At 46.8% G+C, this 23,366-nt stretch overlaps 1 protein-coding gene across 1 annotated transcript; it reads left to right on the forward strand.

Annotated features, from left to right (window-relative positions):
- Positions 1-366: 366 nt before the first annotated feature.
- LHFPL5 (LHFPL tetraspan subfamily member 5) lies at positions 367-21,703 on the forward strand. The gene is made up of 4 exons (XM_032253536.1): positions 367-1,421; positions 9,514-9,750; positions 17,272-17,304; positions 20,860-21,703. The coding sequence occupies exons 1-3, from the start codon at positions 1,010-1,012 to the stop codon at positions 17,280-17,282; spliced, it is 660 nt and encodes a 219-aa protein (XP_032109427.1). The 5' UTR covers positions 367-1,009; the 3' UTR covers positions 17,283-17,304; positions 20,860-21,703.
- The last annotated feature ends 1,663 nt before the right edge of the window (positions 21,704-23,366 follow it).

The raw sequence follows: 23,366 nt of genomic DNA on the forward strand, positions 1-23,366 counted from the left end.
GAAACAAGGGGAGAAAGACATTGTATTGAACAAAGCATGTACGTTCAGGTCTGCGAAGGTTCATAAAGGATGTTGTTTGCTATATTTTGTAGTTGCTTCTGTTATCACACAATCAATCTGCATATACAGACATTTTATATATATTTATATAGACTACATATATACATATATTATATATGTAAATTTCTCACTGTCTTTGAGGGCAGGGCCCTGTCTTTTTTCTCTGTGGTTTTGCTTAGATGTCCTCCAACATAACCTTAACATACAGTTAGGCTTTTAGAAATTGTTGATTGAATGATAAGGACGAAAAACCAGTGACCAGAAGACAACCAGAAAAGGCTTTGCTGACCTCCGGGGTGGTGAGGTTGGACGCTCTGGGAAGGCGACTAGGAAGCCGGGCAGATACGGGGTGAGATGGGATGTGGACAAAGCTTGTGCGGGGGGAAAGCGTTTCTGCGGCTGGAATTTAGCAGTAGGAATGTGTCAGCCGCAGCCCCACCCCTTCCAATTCTTGTCTTGGTTCAGGAAGGTGAACGGGGTCCTGATTCCCCGTGGCGGGGGCCTGTAGTGGGCGCTCTGCCCCGTCCCCGGCTCTGCTGCAGGCCCCGCCCCTCGCCCAGAACCCCTGGGCGCTGGCCGCGGTGCTGAAACGGCGCCCTCCGCCGACGGAGGAGGAGGCGGGGCTCTCGGGAGCTGTGAGCCGGGAAGGGAGAGGGGCAGGGCGGCGCCAGCAGGCCTGAGACCCTGGCGGGCTTGGGAGGAGGCAGGAGACTGGAGACAGCCTTGGCTGGAGCAGATACAGGCACCTGGCAAACTTCCCTTGACCAAGCCAAGGCTGTCCTTGTCCTGTTAAGCCTCTTCCCCTTGCCTTGGAGGGACCTCACCTGGTGCCCTGACCACAGATTTCTCCCCAAACCCCGCCGGGCGGTGACCTGCTTCTAGGCTTCCATCCACAAAGCCACGGACTTGCAGCCCACAGGACCCCAGCCCAGGGCCTGCTGCCCTCACCATGGTGAAATTGCTGCCGGCCCAGGAGGCAGCCAAGATCTACCATACCAACTATGTGCGGAACGCGCGGGCCGTGGGCGTGATGTGGGGCACGCTCACCATCTGCTTCTCCGTGCTGGTCATGGCCCTCTTCATCCAGCCCTACTGGATCGGCGACAGCGTCAACACACCGCAAGCAGGCTACTTCGGCCTTTTCTCCTACTGCGTGGGTAACGTGCTGTCCTCCGAGCTCATCTGCAAGGGCGGTCCCCTAGACTTCTCCTCCATCCCCTCTAGAGCCTTCAAGACTGCCATGTTCTTTGTGGCCTTGGGCATGTTCCTTATCATTGGCTCCATCATCTGCTTCAGCCTGTTCTTCATCTGCAATACAGCCACAGTCTACAAGATCTGTGCATGGATGCAGCTGGCTGCCGGTAAGCAGGGATGATGGGAGGGCAGGCAGGGGCCCACCTCGGGGCCACAGCTGCAGCTGCACCTTCCCACCCTCTTCCAGGGCTCTGGGCCTTGTATTTAGCTGTTCTCCCGTAGCCCAGTCCTACTCAGTGCTCTACAGAAGATTCTGAGGAGTTGAGAATCTTAGAATGGCAGAGGCAGAAAAGACCTAAGAGATGAAACTGTCCAACCCTCTCATCTTACAGATGAGGTTCTGAGCCCAGAGAGGCGAAGTGACTTGCCCAGGCGCACACAGTTCCTTGTCCTGACTCCAAGGCCATCACATCAGTTTTTGCAGCTGTGAGAGAGAGAAAAAAGGAAGCTTCCATTGTTGGCCATGTGGGAATAGGACCTAACCCCAGCACAAAGTAGTGACCCCAGTCAAGTACATTCTAAATGCCTTCATCTCCCACCTCTGGGCTTTTGTTCTTTTTAAGAGTGCCCAGAACTCTGTCCTCATTTTCTCCCTCCCACCCCAAACTGCTCTCAGATTCTAAGGTCTCTTGTTGATTTTTGAATGTTGCTATTAATGCAGGATATGAACTTGCCTATAAAAACTTTCATCTAAAGTCCCCTCTTTCATTGGGGAGTGAAAGTCTTTGTTCCTTGATTATGGGATTCTATACTTAAGGCAGCAAATGGAGTGATATTTTGTGAGGCGGAGGAAGCTATCTAGGGTCCTGTGTTTTTTGTTTTGTTTTGTTTGTTTTGAGGCAGAGTCTCACTCTTTGGCCCAGGCTGGAGTGCAGTGGCATAATCTCAGCTGACTGCAGCCTCGACCTCCTTGGGCTTAGGTGATCCTCTCATATTGACCTCCCAAGTAGCTGGGACTCCAGGTGTGCACCACCATGTCTGGCTAATATTTTTGTGTTTTTGTAGAGATGGGGTTTTGTCATGTTGCTCAGGCAAGTCTCAAACTGCTGGGCTCAAGTGATCTGCCCACCTCAGTCTCCCAAAGTGTTGGGATTTCAGGAGTGATCCACAGCACCTGGCCTAGGGTCCTTTAAAACTATGTGGGGGCTGGGCACATCAGCTCACACCTGTAATCCCAACACTTTGGGAGGGAGGATCGCTTGAGCTCAGGAGTTTGGGACTAGACTGGGCAAGATGGCAAGACCCTATCTCTGAAAATAATAATAAATAAGACAAAACTGTGTGGTAGGCAGCTACTTGTGCCCTGAGGCAAGACCTCCCTGCCCTTTTTCCTGCTCCTAGCCCCGAAAGGCTTCTTGGTCCTTGTGCCAAGTGGTCTTGCTATTCTCTGTAGCCCAAGAAGAGGATTAAGACCTTGTGCTGCATCCTCTGGTACCTTGGTCCCTGCCCACCTCAGGGGCCACACACAAACTCTCCATGCTGGTGAGATGTCCAGGAGTGGTGCTGGGGATGGAAACTAAAGTAAAACCATCTTGACATCATTGGTCAGAGTGAGAAGTGGTGTCATCTTTAAGAGGGGGAATGAGACAGGCATCTAAATCCCAGATCACCAAACACATAGAGTCAAGACTGCAGAGTTGGAGGGGACCCAAGAGATTTATATCCATCTCCCCACTATAGATGAGGAATCTGCTGCTGAGAGAAAGTATCAGACTTGGCCAAGGCTATAGCAGATCAGTGGGCAACTGAGGACCTGAAAGAATTAAGGCAGCAGTTCTCAAGAAACTAGATGTATTCCTAAGATGTTTTTATTGAGCCACATATTTACATAAGTATAATGATTTGTGGAATACTTTTACATGTATTATTTGAAGGGCCTCAGCACAACCTATTGAGATGGGCATTTCTCCATTTTACAGAGAAGGTTCCTAGTGGGTAACTTGTCTTTGAGCACGCAAGTCAGAAGGGATACACCTTTGATTCCAAATCTTGCACCCAGGCTACTCAAATGGTTTCAGAGCTCCCAGCAAATCTGCTTGCCACCTCTCTCTTCTCTGTAGTCTCTCTGTTTGATAAGGGAGAGGTGGGGGCGGGGTGGGCAGTGGGGAGCAAGGTAAAGGGTGGCCATGTCAAGAATGATGGTGGAGGCAGTCACAGTGGCTCATGCCTGTAGTCCTAGCACTTTGGGAGGCCCAGGAGAGGGGATTGCTTGAGGCCAGAAGCTCAAGACCAGGCCGGGCGCGGTGGCTCACGCCTGTAATCCCAGCACTTTGGGAGGCCGAGGCGGGCGGATCATGAGGTCAAGAGATCGAGACCATTCTGGCCATGGTGGAACCCCGTCTCTACTAAAAATACAAAAAAATTAGCCTGCCGTGGTGGCAGGTGCCTACTTGGGAGGCTGAGGCAGAAGAATCGCTTGAACCCAGGAGGCAGGGGTTGCAGCGAGCCGAGATTGCGCCACTGCGCTCCAGCCTGGTGACAGAGCAAGACTCTGACTCAAAAAAAAAAAAAAAGAAACAGAAGCTCAAGACCAGCCTGGGCAATACAGTGAGACCCTATCTCTATTTTTAAAAATACACACACACACACACACACACACACACACACACACACACACACACAGTCGATTAAAAATAATAAGGCCAGCCGCTGTGGCTCACGTCTGTAATCCCAGCACTTTGAGAGGGTGAGGTGGGCAGACTGCTTGAGCTCAGGAGTTCAAGACCAGCCTGAGCAACATGGCAAAACCCTGTCTCTACAAAAAATACAAAATTCAGCTGGGCTAATATATATATATTGACACTAAATATATATATACGAACAAAGGGGAAATGAAGATTTATCAGTTTTATGCCAAAGAGGAGTGAAATCTATAAAGAACTATATAAATAAGCTCCTCCTAAAACAATAGAAGGAATCGTGATACATTGAGGCGGGGAGGTGGGACCCTGATCTTTCCATTTACTGTGCATTTGTTTGACAATGATACGCTTGCCAGCTGTTCTTCCTTATCAGGGTTATGGGCTGCTGGAGACACAACCATCTCTCTCATTCTCAGGGCTGTCTGCACACCCCCCTTTCCCTGAAACATCCCCCAACAGGTGGCATGTGTGAGTAGACAGTGCCAGGAGGGGGAGGGGTTGCCAGGCCATCTGAGTTAGACACTATCTGGGTTGCAGAGCAGGAGACACTGATAGCAGAGGTGGCCAGGTGACATCTTATGCAACATTTACATTGGGGATAGGCAAGAGTGGTGTCACGTTCCATTCTACTGTGCTGTGGAATGGGGAATGAGCTAAAGGGAGAGATGCAGAGTGGGTGGGTCCCACATCCAGCAGCTGGGAGATACATCCATTTATTAGCTACCCTTGCCAAGAAGTCTGAGAGCAGGGAAGGGGCAGGGGAAGACGAGGAGGAGGACTGATGCTTGGAGCAATGTGGGGCTGCAGATTAACAAGATTAATTGGGCTTCTGGGTGCCAGGGGTAGGCTAGGTGTGGTCCCAGCTCCTAGAAACACAGGTAGGCCAAACTACTTGTCTTCTATGAGTCCTGGTAACCTCATGTCTTAGTCAGTTTCTACTTAGTTCTATTTAGTCAGGGCTGCCATAACAAATTGCCATGTACTAGGGGGCTTAAACAACAGAAATTCATTTCTCACAGTTCTGGAGGCTAGAGGTCTGAGATGTGGGTGCCAGCATGGCATCATCACGAGAGCTCTGTGGAAGGCCTCTTCTGGGCTGTAGACTACTGACTTCTTGATATCCTCATGTGGTGAAAAGAGGGTAACAGGGCTCTCTGGGGTCCCTTTTATTTATTTATTTGCATTGATGATGATTATTATTGAGTGAGGTTCTCAAAAATTATTATTTTTACTCAGGCTGGAATGCAATGGCATGAACATGGCTCACTGTAGCCTCGACCTCCCAGGCTCAAGTAATCCTCCCTCCTCAGCCTCCGAAGTAGCTGGAACTACAGGTGCATGCCACCATGCCCAAATTTTTGTATTTTTTGTAGAGATGGGGTTTCACCATGTTGCTCAGGCTGGCCTGGAACTCCTGAGCTCAGGCGATCCGCCTGCCTCAGCCTCCCAAAATGCTGAGATTACAGGCATGAGCCACTACACCCAGCCTTATTATTATTTTTAATTGACAGAATAATTGTACATATTTATGGACTACATACAGTGTGATATTTTGATACATGTATACAAGCGGGACTTGAAATCCAGGTAGCCTGGTCTAGTTGTTTCTCAGCTTTTCCTACTGAGAAAATTAAGGTAATTAGTATATTCATCACCTTAAACATTTATCATTTCTTTGAGTTGGGACGATTTCAAATTTGCTGTTCCGGCTATTTGGAAATATATGATAGATTGTTGTTGGTTACACTCACCCTACAGTGCTAGAGAACACTAGAGATTACTTCTCCTGTCTAGCTATACTTTTGTATCCACTGACCAGCCTTCAGCTGTCCCCCCGCCGCCCGGGGTCCTCCAATCCTATTCATGAGGGCCCCACCCTCACGACCTAATCACTCCCCAAAGGCCCCACCTAACACCATCCCACTGGAGGTTAGGATTTTAACACAGGAATCCTGGGGGGAACAAACAGCCCACTGTACCCCATCTGTAGAACACAGCAGCAGTGGCCAGGCACAGTGGCTCATGCTTGTAATCCCAGCACTTTGGGAGGCCGAGATGGGCGGGTCACTTGAGGTCAGGAGTTTAAGACCAGCCTGGCCTTGTTGCTGATGAAGGTTATCAGCTGACGTTAAAAAAAAAAAAAAAAAAAAACAAAAATTAGCCGGGTGTAGTGGTGCATGCCTGTAATCTCAGCGACTTGGGAGGCTGAGGCAGGAGAATTGCTTGAATCCAGAAGGCAGAGGTTGCAGTGAGCCGAGCTCATGCCATAGTTCTCTAGCCTGGGTGACAGAGTCAGACTCTGACACTCTGACACACACACACACACACACACACACACACACACACTCTCTCTCACAGAACATAGCAGCAGTACCTGCTTCAGTGGGGTTCTGTGAAGATGGGATAATAAAATGCATGTGAAACATCTTGCACATGGTAGGTGCTCAGTACCTGTGAAAAACATAAAAAACAACTTTATCAGTTAGCATGGGAAGTGATGCCACGGTAACAAACCACTCCCACATCTTGGTGGCTTAGAACAAAGATTTATGTATTTCTTATGATCCGTGCTGACTGGGGATTTGTGGGGGCTCTGCTCTCGCTACTCTCTCCTGGGACCCTTGCTAGGAGCATCAGCCACCATCATTGTCCTTGCATCAGAGGGAAGGGAGTTCTGGGAGGTCTCCCACTGCAGCTAAGCGATGTGGCCCACACATCTCTGCTCACATGTCATTGGCCAGAGGAAGGCAGATGGCCTCACTTAACCTTAAGAGAGTGGGGCAAGGAAGCACAAACTTACCTTGTACCTGGAATATTCGTGAGCAGCTCTAATGGCATCCATGTCACTGAGGCGGCTTCTGTCCGACTCCAATGTCAATAACAATAGCAGTGACCACGTACCATGTACAAGACAATGTAGAAAGTGTTTTCTGTAAATGATCACACTTAATCCTTACAGTGCTATGAGTCAGGTACTTTGCAGATGACAGGATGGAAGTCAGAGGGTAACTAACCCGGCCTGAGAACACTGTGCTGGCTTCTACTTAGAGCCTTGAGACACCACAACTGGGGCAGACACCCACTGTCCCCAGAACCAGGTGGGGTGCTCGCAGGGCACTCACACCCTCTTTCCAAGTCAAAGGCCCTGGGCTCTTTTCTGGAGCCCTCACAGGAAGATGGTGCAGGAGGGGAGGGGCCAAGGGAAGAAGTGATGGAGAGAATGCAAAACCTGGAAGGGCAGGTCCTTCCCACCTTCACCTCTGCCCTGTAAGCCAGGGGCCCTGCCAGGCACTGGAGGGCTGGCCTCACCAAGTGGGGAAGGCCCGGCTACATAGGTTTTGCCGTGGAGCTGTGGTTGGCTCCCCCTCCTCCACCGTGGGTATCTTCCTGAACACTTAGTTTATCACCGAACACTTAGGAGGTCTGAAATGTCACCAATAATTACATTCAGCCCCTTGGAGAGATGTCATCTTCTGAGGGCGGAGGGAATAAACTTTGAAGTCAGGAAAGTCAGGAATGGAGAATTCAGGCATTGGCTCTGGCATAGCTGGGTGACTGGATGGCTGGCAAGTCACTCGGTTTCTCTGAGTCCTCAGTTTTCTAATCTGTAAAATGAGGATATTAATAAGCAGCCCACTTCACAGAACTGTGGTCACGGTCAAGATGGTACATGAAGTATTTTGTGATCTATAAAGAACTATATAAATCAACTTCTTCTAAAACAATCAAAGGAAGCGTAATACATTTAGGTGGGGAGGTGGGACCCTGATCTTTCCATTGACTGTGCATTTGTTTGACCTCCTGACCTTTGCAGAACCAGTTGGGTCCAGGGAAGGTAACTTTTGGTCTGAAGAGGTGCTTCTCTGAGGGGCTCCTGAGTGGGGTACTAGAGAGCCTCCAGACCTGCAGGAAAGTGGCACAGCCAAGGGGAGCACCCCCTGCCCAAGGGGCAGCTGTGCCTGGGGCTGCCCCAGTTGCATCCTGGATTATGTCACCTGTCTGTGCTTCACCCCAGTAAAGCTAAGGTGGGGGATAGTTTGATGGAAGGGGATGGAGGAATTGGGGGGAAAGTGGGGACAACAGAATTTTTAGCTGTCAATACTAAGTCAAGGAAGGCACAGGGTGGGATCATAACTCTCATAGTCAACTCTCATGGAGTGCCAAGTCTGTGTTAGGCACTGTTCTAAGCTCTTTTCCAGTATTAACTCATTTGAACCTCACTGTAACCTCAACAGGAAGATTGGGGCTATTATCATCTCCATTTTATAGATGAGGAAACTGAGACAAAGAAAGCTTAAGTATGGCTGGGGGCGGTGGCTCACGCCTGTAACTGCAGTACTTTGGGAGGCCGAGGCGGCGAATCACGAGGTCAGGAGATCGAGACCATCCTGGCTAACATGGTGAAACCATGCCTCTACTAAAATTAGCCGGATATGGTGGTACGTGCCTATAGTCCCAGCTCCTCGGGAGGCTGAGGCAGGAGAATTGCTTGAACCCAGGAGGTAGAGGTTGCAGTGAGCCAAGATCCCACCATTGCACTCCTGCCTAGGTGAAAAAGCGAGAGTCTGTCTCACAAAAAAAAAAAAAAAAAAAAAAAAAAAGAGAAGCTTAAGCTGCTTGCTCTGAGTCACATAGCTAGGTAGCAGTGAGTTGGGCTTGAAATCCAGGCAGCTTAGTCTAGTGTTTCCCCACTTTTCCTACTGAGAAAATCACCTGGAAGAGTGCTTTTGAAGACAGGGATTATTGAACCCAGCCATGACCTAGGGACCAGCATTTTACCTTATATTTCTGTGCACAGGTCATATGCAAAGGAGCCAGCATTAAAGATTCAGGGACGTGTGGCAACTGCACATGCTCTGCTGGGTAAGGGTGAGGAGGAAACCTGCTTGCTCCAGTGGAAGGCTTTTGAAGGAAGCAGCCAGGGAGGCTGGAAAGCCTTCCTGTATTCATCAAATCTAAGATACCTCAGTTGCAGGACACATTGTTATTCTATGTACTACAAAAACAAAAACAACTGGAATTCAGTTTGTGACAAAATATTTAAAACAACAAAACAAAAAACAAAAACAAAAAATACTGATAATCTGACCATGGCCTGACACTTTATTACACATATTTCAGAGATGTTGTAAGTATGAAAAAGAAATGTGCATCTTAGCACCGATGAGTTCTTTAGGCTGGGATCAGATACTGGAGGGCTCTGAAGCCAGGGTAGGTGGTGCCTTGTTGAGCCCAAGGTGAGGAGAATGGCTGAGGGCCTGGCAGGGCCACCTGGTTTGGTGGCAGAGCCCACCTGGGCTGAGGAGCTCAGCTCTCTGCCTCCGCCCAGGCCGCTGGGTCTCAAGGGCCAGTTGCTTTAGCCCTCAGAGCCTCCGTTTTCTCACCTGTGTTTTGTAAGAAGGGTGGTAGAGGCTGCCTCTCCTGCCTCCTGAGGCTGTTAACAGAAGGAGAAGGGAGGTGACAACATAACAGCCGGGCAAGGTGGGAGGTAGTGGGCTGGGCACAACTAGTCTGATGCCATCTGCACAACTAGTCTGATCCCCTCCTCCCCCCTCAGCCACAGGCCTAATGATTGGCTGCCTGGTCTACCCTGACGGCTGGGACTCAAGTGAGGTGCGGCGCATGTGTGGGGAGCAGACAGGCAAGTACACGCTGGGCCACTGCACCATCCGCTGGGCCTTCATGCTGGCCATCCTCAGCATTGGCGATGCCCTCATCCTCTCCTTCCTGGCCTTCGTGTTGGGCTACCGGCAGGACAAACTCCTCCCTGATGACTACAAGGCAGATGGAACCGGTAATACCCACCCCCCAACTCCACAACAGTGTCCCCTGCCTGGAGAACCTAGGGTGCGTGTGGGGTTCATCTCAGCCAGTCTTCTGGGGCTTGGCCCCTGGCCAAGGGATGGGGACACCAAGACTGATCGGACACAGCCCTTGTCCTCCCTGAAGCCAAAGGCCAGTGGAGGGGTGCAAGCTAGCAGGCGACAAGGCAATCTGTGATAGAGGAGTGTCCCCCTCACCCTTCTACACTCCCAGAGGCTATAGGGGAGAGAGACCCAATCCAGCCTTGGGGGCTAAGTGTGGTCTCCCCTAGAAGGAGGCACTGAGGCTGGATCTCGAAGTATAAATCCTGGGAGTTTGCTCCGTGGAGAGGGAAACAACAGAGGGATGAGTTGCTGGGGAAGGAGGAGAAAGGCAGAGACCTTGAGGACAACCCAATGAGGGTGAAGAAGTGACAGTTCCTGGAGTGCAGATGGCGGGAGCCCTAGATCCCTGGAGGAATGGCAGCCTTGGGGTTCTCGTAATGTTTGTCCTGTTTCAGTTCCCTCCCATCCAAATCCTACCTAACAGTAATAAAAGTCAGCTGTGGCTGACCCTCCAGGCCCAAGTGGACCCTCCAGGAAGCCCTCCCTGACTGCTTCCCATTCCCTCCTTCCTAGGGTGCTTTCCATTCCTGTTTCTCATCGGGCTCTTCCTCTGCCAGTTTTGAGGGGTTAACTTTTTCAGAGGATAGACTTCTTCCCCAAGTCAGAGGGCAAGGCCTGTCTTGCACCCCTGTGAATCCCCAAATGCCTGGTCTCAGCAGGTGGCCATCACTGGGACCTGTTACAACTCAGGGACCTCTCCGGTATTTTCCTCATAGCTGTTTTCACATTGGCCCTTGGACTAGAAGAAGCAGCCAAACTCTTCTGTCCACCATAACCAAGGACTCTTCCCACATGAGGAACCTGAAGCCCAGAAAGGAGAGTCACTCAGAAGTTCCCAGAAACGGCCGGGCGCGGTGGCTCACGCCTGTAATCCCAGCACTTTGGGAGGCCGAGGCGGGTGGATCACGAGGTCAAGAGATCGAGACCATCCTGGCTAACATGGTGAAACCCCGTCTCTACTAAAAATACAAAAATTAGTTGAGCATGGTGGTGTGTGCCTGTAGTCCCAGCTACTCGGGAGGCTGAGGCAGGAGAATTGCTTGAACCCGGGAGGCGGAGGTTGCAGTGAGCCGAGATCCTGCCACTGCACTCCAGCCTGGAACCTGGCGACGGAGCAAGACTCTATGTCAAAAAACAAACAAACAAAAAGTACGGAATTGGGGTCAGAAGAGTCAAGTTTGAGTCCCAGTTCCTCCAAGTCACTTTACCTCAGTGTTCTTTCCTGTTAAAAAGGAGAATACTAATCCTGCACTGCTGCTTCCATTCTTGTGTGGCATGAAAGCAGAAATGAAGGCCTGAACAAGGACGTCGTTGACGTCGTTGCTGATCCACTCCTCAGGGGTTAAGCAGGCAGAGGAGAATGAATGTGGGCTCTGGAGCCAGAACTGGATTTAAATTTTGGCTCCATTTTTAACTAGCTGTGTGACATTGCAGAGACAACTTAACCTCTAAGCCTCAGTTTCCTCATCTGAGCCTCATTTTCATGGGGGCAGGAGGCAGGTTTTTCTTCATTCAAAGAAAAATAGCAGCTGGGTGTGGTGGCTCCTGCCTGTAATCCCACATGATTTTTGGGAGGCCGAGGTGGGCAGATCACAAGGTCAGAAGTTCAAGACCAGCCTGGCCAATATGGGGAAACCTTGTTTCTACTAAAAATACAAAAATTAGCTGGATGTGGTGGTGGGCGCCTGTAGTCCCAGCTACTCAGGAGGATGAGGCAGGAGAATCGCTTGAACCCAGGAGGCGGAGGTTGCAGTGAGCCAAGATTGCGCCACTGCACTCTAGCCTGGGTGACGGAATGAGATTCTGTCTCAAAAAAAAGAAGAAAAATATCTACTTCAAAAGACTGTGTTCGGGAACAAGAAAAGGATGTCTGCGCTCGTCACTTCTATTAATATTGTGTTAGAGGTTATAGCCAGGGCAATTAGGCTACAAAAAGAACTTTTTAAAGTTAGGAAAGAAAAAGTAAAACTATCTCTATTAACAGATGACATGATCTTGTATATGGAAAATCTAAATAATCCACTAAAACACTATTAAAGCTAAACACAACTTTACTAAGGTAGAAAGATACAAGAATATATAAAAATTTACTGTATTTGTATACACTAGCAATGAACTATCCAAAAATGAAATTAAGAAAACAATTTTATTTAAAACAGCATCAAAAAGAATAAAATATTTAGAAATGAACTTAACCAAAAAAGTGTAAGACTTGTAAATGAAATTACAAAACATTGTTGAAAGAAATTAAAGACTTAAATAAATGGAAAGACATTTCACATTTCTGAATGAGAAGACTTAATATTGTTAAGATGGCAATACTCTCAAAACTGATTTACAGATTCAATACAATCTTTATCAAAGTCCCAGCTGGATTTTTGTGGAAATTGATGGACTGATCTTAAAATTTATACAGAAATGCAAGAGACCCAGAATATTGAAAACAATCTGAAGAATAAGAAAATTGGAAGAGTCACATGTCCTAATTTAAAAACTCACTGCACAGCTACAGTTATCCAAATGATGTGTGACTGGCTTAAGGACAGACATGTAGCTCAGTGGAATTGAATTGAGAGTCTAAAAATAAATCCGAACATTTATGGCCAATAGATTTTTCAACAAGGATGCCAAGACTATTTAATGGGGGAAAGAATAGTCTTTCCAACAAATGGTGCTGGAACAATCAAATGTCTATATGTGAAAGAATGAAATTGGACCTCTACCTCACACCATATACAAAAACTAACTCAAATACTGTACCTAAATGCAAGATATAAAACTATAAAATTTTTTTTTTTTTTTTGAGAGTGAGTTTCGCTCTTATTGCCCAGGCTGGACTGCAGTGATGCGATTTTGGCTCACTGCAACCTCCACCTCCCAGGTTCAAGCAATTCTCCTGCCTCAGCCTCCCGAGGAGCTGGGATTACAGGCGCCTGCCACCATGCCCAGCTAATTTTTATATTTTTAGTAGAGACAGCATTTCACTATGTTGGTCAGGCTTGTCTTGAACTCCTGACCTCGCAATCTGCCCACCTTGGCCTCCCAAAGTGCTGGGATTATAAACGTGAGCCATTGAACCCAGCCCTAAAAATTTTAAAAGAAAACCAGGCGTAAATTTTTGTGAACTTGGATTAGGCAGTAGTTTCTTAGATATGACACCTAATGCACAAGCAAAGAAAAAAATAGATAAGGCCAGGCATGGTGGCTCACGCCTGTAATCCAAGCACTTTGGAGGCCAAGGCGGGTGGATCACCTGAGGCCGGGAGTTTAAGACTAGCCTGACCAACATGGTGAAACCCCATCTTAAAAAAAAAAAAAAAAAAAAAGCCGGGCGCGGTGGCTCAAGCCTGTAATCCCAGCACTTTGGGAGGCCGAGGTGGGTGGATCACGAGGTCAAGAGATCGAGACCATCCTGGTCAACATGGTGAAACCCCGTCTCCACTAAAAATACAAAAAATTAGCTGGGCATGGTGGCGCATGCCTGTAGTCCCAGCTACTCAGGAGGCTGAGGCAGGAGAATTGCCTGAACCCAGGAGGTGGAGGTTGCGGTGAGCCGAGATCGCGCCATTGCACTCCGGCCTGGGTAACAAGAGCGAAACTCCGACTCAAAAAAAAAAAAAAAAAAAAAAAAAGAAAGAAAAAAATAGATAAATTGGCTTTCATCAAAATTTATTTTTTGTGTGTTTCAAAAGACACTATCAAGAAAGTAGGACAACCCACAAAATGGGAGAAAATATTTGCAAATTATAATTGGATAAGATCTAGAATCCAGAATATATTAAGAACTCCTACAACTCAACAATAAAAAGACAGACTACCCAATGCTTAAAATGGGCAAGGGGTTTGAATGGACATTTCTCCAAAGATGCTATACAAATGGCCAAATAGCACACCAAAAGATGCTCAACATCATTAGTCATTAGAAAAATGCCAATGAAATCCACATTGAGATACAATTTCACACCAAGATGATTATAATAAAAAAGGTGAATAATAACAAGTGTTGGTGAGCAAATGGAGAAATTGGAACCCTCCTTCACTGCTATTGTAAATGGGAAATGTTACAACTGCTGCAGAAAGCAGCCTGGCAGTTCCTCAATTGGTTAATCATAGAGTTACCATATGACCCAGTATTTCCACTCTTGGGTATATACACAAGAAAACTGAAAACAGGTTGCGTGTGGTGGCCTACGCCTGTAATCCCAGCACTTTGGGAGGTCCAGGCAGGTGGATCATGAGATCAGGAGTTCAAGATCAGCCTGGCCAAGATGGTGAAACTCAGTCTCTACTTAAAATACAAAAATTAGGTTGGGCGCAGTAGCTCACACCTGTAATCCCAGCACTTTGGGAGGCTGAGGCGGACAGATCACCTGAGGTCAGGCGTTCAAGACCAGACTGACCAACATGGAGAAACCCTGTCTCCACTAAAAATACAAAATTAGCCGGGCATGGTGGCACATGCCTGTAATCCCAGATACTTGGGAGGGTAAGGCAGGAGACTCACTTGAACCCGGAAGGTGGAGGTTGCAGTGAGCCGAGATTGTGCCATTGCACTCCAGCCTGGGAAACAAGAGGGAAACTCTTGTCGAAAAAAAAAAAAAAAAAATTAGCTGGGTGTGGTGGCAGGCACCTGTAATCCCAGTTACTCAGGAGGCTGAGGCAGGAGAATTGCTTGAACCTAGAAGGCAGAGGTTGCAGTGAACTGAGATTGTGCCATTGCACTCCAGCCTGGGCAACAGAGTGAGACTCCATCTCAAAAAAAAAAGAGAGAGAGAAATGTTCACACAAAAACTTATACACAAATGTTCATAGTAGCATAATAGCCAAAAAGTGTAAACAACCCATATGTGCATCACCTGATGAACAGATAAAATGTGTATATCCATGCAATGAAATATTATCGAGACATAAAAAGGAATGAAGTAGTAAGAATTGCTATCATGTGGATGAACCTTGAAAACATGTAAGGAACCAGACACAAAAAACTGGCTTCCATTTATATATGTGTGATTCAATTTATATAAAATATTCAAAATAAGCAAATCCATAGAGACAGAAAGAAGATCAGGATGGGGCTAGGAAGGAGGGGAAATGAGAGTGACTGATAATGGGCACAGGATTTCTCTTCAGGGTGGTTAAAATGTTTTAGAATTAGTGATGATATGTGGTGGCTCACGCCTGTAATCCAAGCACTTTGGAGGCCAAGGTGGGTGGATCACCTGAGGTCAGGAGTTCAAGAACAGCCTGACCAACATGGTAAAACCCCATCTTAAAAAAAAAAAACAAAAAGAATTATAGTTACACAATCTAGTGAATATACTGAAAACCACTGAGTTGTATACCTTAAATGGGTAATTTTTGTTTTTTTGAGACAGTCTTGCTCTGTCGCCCAGGCTAGAGTGCAGTGGCATGATCTTGGCTCGCTGCAACCTCTGCCTCCCAGGTTCAAGCAACTCTCCTGCCTCAGCCTCCCAAGTAGCTGGGATTACAGACACCCACCTCCCCACCTCACTAATTTTTGTATTTTTAATAGAGATGGGATTTCACCATGTTGGCCAGGATGGTCTTGATTTCCTGATCTCATGATCCACCTGCCTTGGCCTTCCAAAGTGCTGGGATTACAGGTGGGAGCCAGGGCGCCTGGTCAAAATGGGTAAATTGATGTTAGTGAAATATATATATATTTTTGAGACAGCCTGGCTCTCGCCAGGGCTGGAGTGCAGTGGCATGATCTCAGCTCACTGCAACCTTCACCTCCTGCTGGGCTCGAGTGATCCTCCCACCTCAGCCTCCCGAGTAGCTAGGACTACAGGCCCACACCACCATGCTTGGCTTAAAAAAAATTTTTTTTTTGTAGAGGTGGGGTTTTACTATGTTGCCCAGGCTGTTCTGAAAATCCTGGTGCCCACCTCAGCCTCTCAAAGTGTTGAGATTACAGCCGTGAGCCACTGCACCCAGCTTGTTAGTGGATTAATTAAAAAAAAAAAAAAAAAAAAAAAAAAGGCCGGGCGTGATGGCGCATGCCCGTAATCCCAGCTACTCGGGAGGCTGAGGTGGGAGGATTGCTTGAGCCCAGGCGTTCTGGGCTGTAGTGCGCTATGCTGATCTGGTGTCTGCACTAAGTTCAGCATCAGTATGGTGACCTCCTGGGAGTGGGGGACCACCAGGTTGCCTAAGGAGGGGTGAACCGGCCCAGGTTGGAAACGGAGCAGGTCAAAACTCCCGTGCTGATCAGTAGTGGGATGGGCCTGTGAATAACCACTGCACTCCCGCCTGGACAACATAGGAGACACCGTCTCTTAAAAAAAAAAAAAGATTGTGCTGAGGATCCTATAGCATATATAATACACTAACAATGCCTGCACACTGCAAGTGATTAATAAATTAATTACCCCCCGACACTCTTTTTTTTTTTTTGCTGCCAAAGTAGCAGGTCTGATAGTTCTTTCTCCTATCTTTCCAGTATATTCACCTTTTTTTTTTTTCTTTGAGACAGTCTTGCTTTGTCATCACCCAGGCTGGAGTCCAGTGGTGCAATCTTGGCTCACTGCAACTTCCGTCTTCCAGGTTCAAGTGATTCTCCTGCTCAGCCTCCTGAGCAGCTGGGATTATAGGCACGTGCCACCACACCTGGCTAATTTTTTGTATTTTTGGTAGAGACAGGGTTTCACCATGTTGCTCAGGCTGATCTCAACTCCTGGCCTCAAGGGATCCACCCTCCTCAGCCTCCCAAAGTGCCAGAATTACAGACTTTTTTTTTTTTTTTTGAGACAGTGCCTCACTCTATAGCTCAGGCTGGAGTGCAGTGGCGGGATCTCGGTTCACTGCAACCTCTGCCGCCCAGGTTCAAGCAATTCTCCTGCCTCAGCCTCCCGAGTAGCTGGGATTACAGGTGCCTGCCACCGCGTCTGACTAATTTCTGTATTTTTTGTAGAGATGGGGTTTCACCATTTTGGCCAGGCTGGTCTTGAACTTCTGACCTCATGATCCACCTACCTTGGCCTCCCAAAATGCTGGGATTACAGGCGTAAGCCACTGTGCTAAGTGCCGAAATTACAGGCATGAACCACTGCATTGAATCGTATTCATTTTTCATATCACGCATCTGCCTAACCGTGAACAGCTACTGTGCTCCACTTGCCGAGCAACACCTTTAGGCGCTGGAAGTACAGTGGTAAGTGAAGTCTAAATTGGAGTTTATGGTCTGGTAAGGGAGACAATCATGCAGTACAGAGTTACAAGCGGATAAGTTATGTGAACAAAAAGTTACAAGCTTTCTTGAGAGAGTAAGAGGAATCTGATGTAGTCTGGAGAAAGAGTAGCGTGCAGGAAATTATCCTAAAAACGAGGCTTGCTAGTAACATATACTTTTCTCTCCTTCATTACAGAGGAGGTGTGAAGCAGAAGGAGCTAAAGGGTCGGTAGGGTCGGTGAGTAATTCTACGGGTGAGTGGTCTGCGTCCCCTTGGAAGGGCTGGGGCTTTCTGCTTCCCTACTGAATCTCCAGGCAGCGGGACACCAGGGGTTGTGCTGTAGGGCTGTCTGCTTGGGGAGAGAGGAACAACACCCCACTGGGGCAGGAGCTACTTGACCTCTGAGACTTTCACTGGGGTGAAATCAGGAAGCCTTTAGTTTTACTTGTGCCTTTTTTTTTTTTTTTTTTGAGATGCCCAAGCTGGAGTGCAATGGCGCAACTTGGTTCACTGCAACCTCCGCCATGGGTTCTCCCAAGCAATTCTCCTGCCTCAGCCTCCCAAGTAGCTGGGATTACAGGTGCTTGCCACCACATCCAGCTAATTTTTTGTATTTTTAGTAGAAACGGGGTTTCACCATGTTAGCCAGGCTGGTCGAACTCCTGACCTCAGGCGATCTGCCTGCCTTGGCCTCCCAAAGTGCTGGGATTACAGGCGTGAGCCACTGTGCCCAGCCTTACTTGTGTTTTGAGAGGCAGAAAAGATCAGGGAAAGAAGAAATTTAAAACTGGCAGGAAGTTAGTTTCATAAATTCATCTTTTGCAGAACCTGGCACACAAGAGCAGACTCTTTTTAGAAGTCATTATTGTAATTTGGACCCTTATTTTCAGAAAGAATTTTTAAGTGATTTGTAAGAAACATACTAGAAAACATAAAATAGAAAATAAAAGTCATAGAGAGAAAAACAAATATTCAAAAAAGCTAGGCTAATGGTATTACTGTCTTGAGTATTAAATTTAGCTCTATGCTCCCAGATAACTGAGGCAAAAAGAAAAACAGTAAGTTAACGACTTTTTTTTAATCATTTTTTTTCTTTCTTCTTTTTTGTTATTTATTTATTTATTTATTTATTTTTAAGACGGGGTTTCACCATGTTGGTCAGGCTGGTCTTGAACTCCCGACGTCCGGTGATCCGCCCACCTTGGCCTCCAAAGTGCTTGGATTACAGGCGTGAGCCACCACGCCCGGCCGTTAACCACTTTTAATGTCTGGTTCAAAAAGAAGCACAATGTATTAATTTATCTTTTAAGTGTCCAAACATTTGTTAAATGTGATTTAACAAGAACATTCAGGAATGTATTAAAAAAAGAAAAAGAAATCCCACAACAGTGTCGCCTCCTCAACAGCTGCCTTGAGGACCTAGAGCTGACCAGGCACGTTGTGTGGGGAGGAGGATTTATCTCCATTTAAGCTGTTTTTATTTTTGCAAAGTACCTTCCAATCCTTGACGACATATACTTTAAAAATAATCATAAATAAAATTGTGACCTCCACCTCCCACACTTTAATTAGAGCATGATTCTCAAACTTCAGTGTGTAGACAGTCATCTGGGGATCTTGTTAAAATGCAGACTCTGGCTGGGCGTAGTGGCTCACGCCTGTAATCCAAGCACTTTGGAGGCCAAGGTGGGCGGATGACCTGAGGTCGGGAGTTCAAGACCAGCCTGACCAACATGGTGAAACCCTGTCTTTAAAAAAAAAAAAAAAAAAAAAAAAAATGCAGATTTTGCTGGGTCTAGTGGCTCACACCTGTAATCCCAGCACTTTGGGAGACTGAGGCAGGCAGATCTCCTGAGTTCAGGAGTTGGAGACCAGCCTGGCCAACACTGGAAAACCCCGTCTCTACCAAAAATACAAAAATTATCTGGGTGTGGTGATGCTCACCTGTAATCTCAGCTACTCAGGAGGCTGAGGCAGGAGAATCGCTTGAACCCAGGAGGCGGAGGTTGCAGTGAGCCGAGAGCACATCACTGCACTCCAGCCTGGGCAACAGGAGTGAAACTCCATTGTTGAAAAATGCTGAGTGTATGATTGCTGAGAAATGCTGAATGTATGATAAAATATATTGTTTGCTACGAAGAATGATGGCAAGGAAACCTAGCTGCCCCTCGCCCCGCCCCCAACAAAGTAGAAAACTACTTGGGGCATTCTAAAGTGGCAGGATAACATATAAATATCATACGTTGGTTGAAACAATTCTTTAAGTTTGGGACATCTGCCCCTGCCCCTGTGGCTGCCTCATGGAGAACACTTTTTAGTTTGTCTGTGATCAGTGGTAAGCAGGCACCAGCTGCCTACTTGGTATATTTTTGTGTTTTGAGAAAATGCTGAACATCTGTTTGTTAATAATAATCACCTGTTCAGAGAGAATAAATATGTGGGTCAGAGGCTGCTCAAGGCCCTTAGCCCAGAATGCTGTCAGCCCCTGAGGCTCTCAGCTTGAAAGGCTGTTGGTCCCCCAGATAGACCCACTTCGCTCTTCTGTCTGGGTGTCTGCTTCTCAGTTCCTTCAGCGCCGCCTGGGTGGGGGTCTCTGTGGCAGAGCTGGTTTTCAGTACTCCATCTCAAAAAAAAAAAAGCAGATTCTGATTTAGTTGGTTGGGTGGATCCGGGGCTGCAGACCCTGCATTTCTAACCAGCTCCTAGGTGACGGCCTGCTCAAACAGGAATCACACTTTGAATAGAAAAGCGTTATGTTTTTGCAATGTTTATTATTAAAGTTTTTCAAAGCCAGAAACTCCACAACACTGGTGTACCACAATTTTTTTTTTTTTTTTTTGAGGCAGGGTCTTGCTCTGTCTCCCAGGCTGAAGTGCAGTGGCATAATCATGGCTCATTGAAGCCTCAACCTCCTGGTGCTCAAGCCATCCTTCCACTTTAGCTTCCTGAATAGCTGGGAGTACAGGTACATACCTCCTGCCCAACTATAATAATTTTCTTTTGTTTTGTTTGATGTAGAAACAATGTTTTGTCTTGTCTAGGCTGGTCTCCAACTCCTGGGCTCAAGCCATCCTCCTGCCTTAGCCTCCCAAAGTGTTGAGATTACAGGTATGAGCCACCGCGCCTGGCCTCGTGTACCATTTTTTAAACCAGATTTTGGTTATTAGACATTTAGTTTTGCTATCATAGATAATAAAACTTTTTGCTTTTGTTGATAAATTCCCAAGTGGAATTAGTACATCAAAAGGCAACTACACCTCTATGTTTGTCTTTTTTTTTCATATTACATTTTAGAAGACCTAAGTTTTTACTTGAATGACAGTCAGTACTATCTTACACATGATGAGGAAATTCGCATGTCTAGGTAGAACTGAAGTCAAAATTTAAGCATACATAGGGAAGTGTTTCTTTTTTTTTTTTTTTTTTCGAGACAGCATCTTGATCTGTCGCCCAGGCTGGAGTGCAATGGCTCGATCTTGGCTCACTGCAACCTCTCGTCCACCGGGTTCAAGCGATTCTCCTGCCTCAGCCTCCTGAGTAGCTGGGATTACAGACTAGCACCACCATGCCTGGCTAATTTTTGTAGTTTTAGTAGAGACGGGATTTCACCATGTTGCCCAGGCTGGCCTCGAACTCCTGGCCTCAAATGATCCACCCGGCCGGGCTTCCCAGAGTGCTGGGATTACAGGCGTGAGCCACCACGCCCAGCCTATATTGGTTTTTAAAATGACTTAATTTTAAACTCTTGCAATCTTTTGTTCTTTTGTTTTTCTTATACCACAGGTCATCTATTTCTCAGACAATGGAAAACTAGAAAATTGAATTCTTCAGAGTTAAGAACTTGTTCTTCCAAGTTTCCTTGTTCCTGGATGCTCTAGGCCTGAAGCCTGAAGCCTTTTAACACTAAAACTGGACAGTCTCCTGAGACAAGACCTCCTACTGTATTCTTTCAGGTGAAGCAGAACTGCAATGACCCACATCAAAGATATTCAAAGGCTGAGCGGTGTAAGGAGTGCTCACCTGCTGGGGACCCAAGTCCTCTTTTTAGCTCCACGCAGCACCTTCTTGAGGCCTCTCCTCTGCAAATCGAGAGGGGTAAATGGGTCCCTCTCTAGGGGCCTTCCCTCCAGGTCTGTGTCTGATGGCTTTTACACACACACAGAAACACACACACACGACCAACCAGCTCTATGAGAGCTACTGAAAAAGAGGTGATTGGATATGTGCTGGGTCATTTTAGGGTGAGGTGTTGGGGTTTTTTTGCTTCTCCGTTCTCATATTTTGTTTAATTATTCCTGCTCAGAGGGCGGTAAGGAATGGAGAGGTCATCAGAACCTGAATCCTTTAACATCCACCAGGAAGTGGTACAGGCAGCTGATGCACTTGTATAAACAGTCTAATTTTGCCATTTGGAGGGCAATGCTTGTTTTTGTACTAAAATGGGCAAAAACTAGATCTAAATTAAGGACAACAGGCAGAGATTATTTTAAAAAGTGAACTTGGAAGGATATAAAATCAAATTGAACATACATGTTAGAAACTCTCCTACCTTTATAAGAAATGGTGCAGCCTGTAAACATAACTAAAGTAAACTTGCTTGCTGGGCGCGGTGGCTCACGCCTGTAATCCCAGCACTTTGGGAGGCTGAGGCAGGTGGATACCTGAGGTCAGGAGTTTGAGACCAGCCTGACCAATATGGTGAAACCCCATCTTAAAACAAACAAACAAACAAAAAACTTGCTTGATTCCTTGGTTGAAAAAAAATTTGAGTCAGTCTTGCTCTGTTGCCCAGGCTGGAGTGCGGTGGCATGATCTCCACTCACTGCAACCTCTGCCTCCCAGGTTCAAGCAGTTCTCCTGCCTCAGCCTCTTGAGTAACTGGGACTACAGGTGTGCACCACCATGCCTAATTTTTAAATTTTTGGTAAAGATGGGGTTTCACCACATTGGCCAGGCTGGTCTCGAACTCCTGACCTCAAATTATCCGCTGGCCTTGGCCTCCCAAAGTGCTAGGATTACACAGGAGACACGGTGCCCGGCCCGAAATTTCTAAACACTTAACATGTTATCTCAAATTTGCTGGCCTTTTAACTGGGATATTTCTCTTGTATCACAAGGACTTGGTGTGGATTAACATTTTTGCAAGGACTTAAACGCATTATTACACATGTAGTTTTAAAACTCCAACTTCAAAAATTTTTTTTAGAGATGGGGTTTCACCATGTTGTCAGGCTGGTCTCGAACTCCTGACCTCAGGTGATCCACTCGCCTCAGCCTCCCAAAGTGCTGGGATTACAGGTGTGAGCCACTGCACCCAGCCAAAACTCCACAACTTTTATTTTATTGGAGTCTACCTGCCCAATCCTCCAACTTTAATGTCTTTAGCAACGTAAAAACAAACTTCCTTTTCAGTTGGTCTCTGGTTTATGGTCACCTTTTTTTGAGATGGAGTCTCACTCTGTTGTCCAGGCTGGAGTGAAACGGTGCAATCTTGGCTCACTGCAACCTCCCCCTCCCAGGTTCAAGCAATTCTCCTGCCTCAGCCTCCCGAGTAGTTGGGATTACTGGCATCCACCACCATGCCAGGCTAATTTTTGTATTTTTAGTAGAGACGGGGTTTTGGCATGTTGGTCAGATTGGTCTCAAACTCTTGACCTCAGGTGATTCGCCCATCTCAGCCTCTCAAAGTGCTGGGATTACAGGCATGAGCCACTGCGCCCAGCCTATAGTCACCTTTCTATATTAATAGTCTGAAGATTTTTTTAAAGAGAGCTTTATGCTATCAATGCTTTGCTAACTCCCAAGGCACTATTCAAGCTTCTTTGGTGCCTTAAGGCCTTATTAAAAAAAAAAAAAAAAATTTGTAGAGATAGTCTCATGCTGCTGTTGCCCAGGCTGGAATGCAGTGCCATGATCATAGGTCACTGCAGCCTTGAAATGCTGGGCTCAAGCAGTCCTCCTGCCTCAGCCTGAGTAGTTGGGACCACAGGTGTCAGCCAACACAACCAGGCTAATTTTTAAATTTTTATAGAGACATTATGTTGCCCAGGCTGATCTTGAAGCCCTAGGCTCAAGTGTTTGTCCTGTGTTGGCCTCCCGAAGTGTCGAGATTACAGGTGTGAGCCACTGCACCCAGCCATGAGGCCTTATTTTAAAGCAAATGCAAGTTCAGATTCTATTATCAGCAAATCACCAATTTTCTGTGATACAATAAATCTAAGGGCAAATGGTTTCCTTATAAAGCTAAATAGAAAGGCTACAATTTCAGGTGAAAAGAATGGGCAGTAACG

Source organism: Sapajus apella, unplaced genomic scaffold (genome assembly GCF_009761245.1).
Source record: "Sapajus apella isolate SASKATOON/1434 unplaced genomic scaffold, GSC_monkey_1.0 scaffold83, whole genome shotgun sequence".
Taxonomy (NCBI): Eukaryota; Metazoa; Chordata; class Mammalia; order Primates; family Cebidae; genus Sapajus; species Sapajus apella.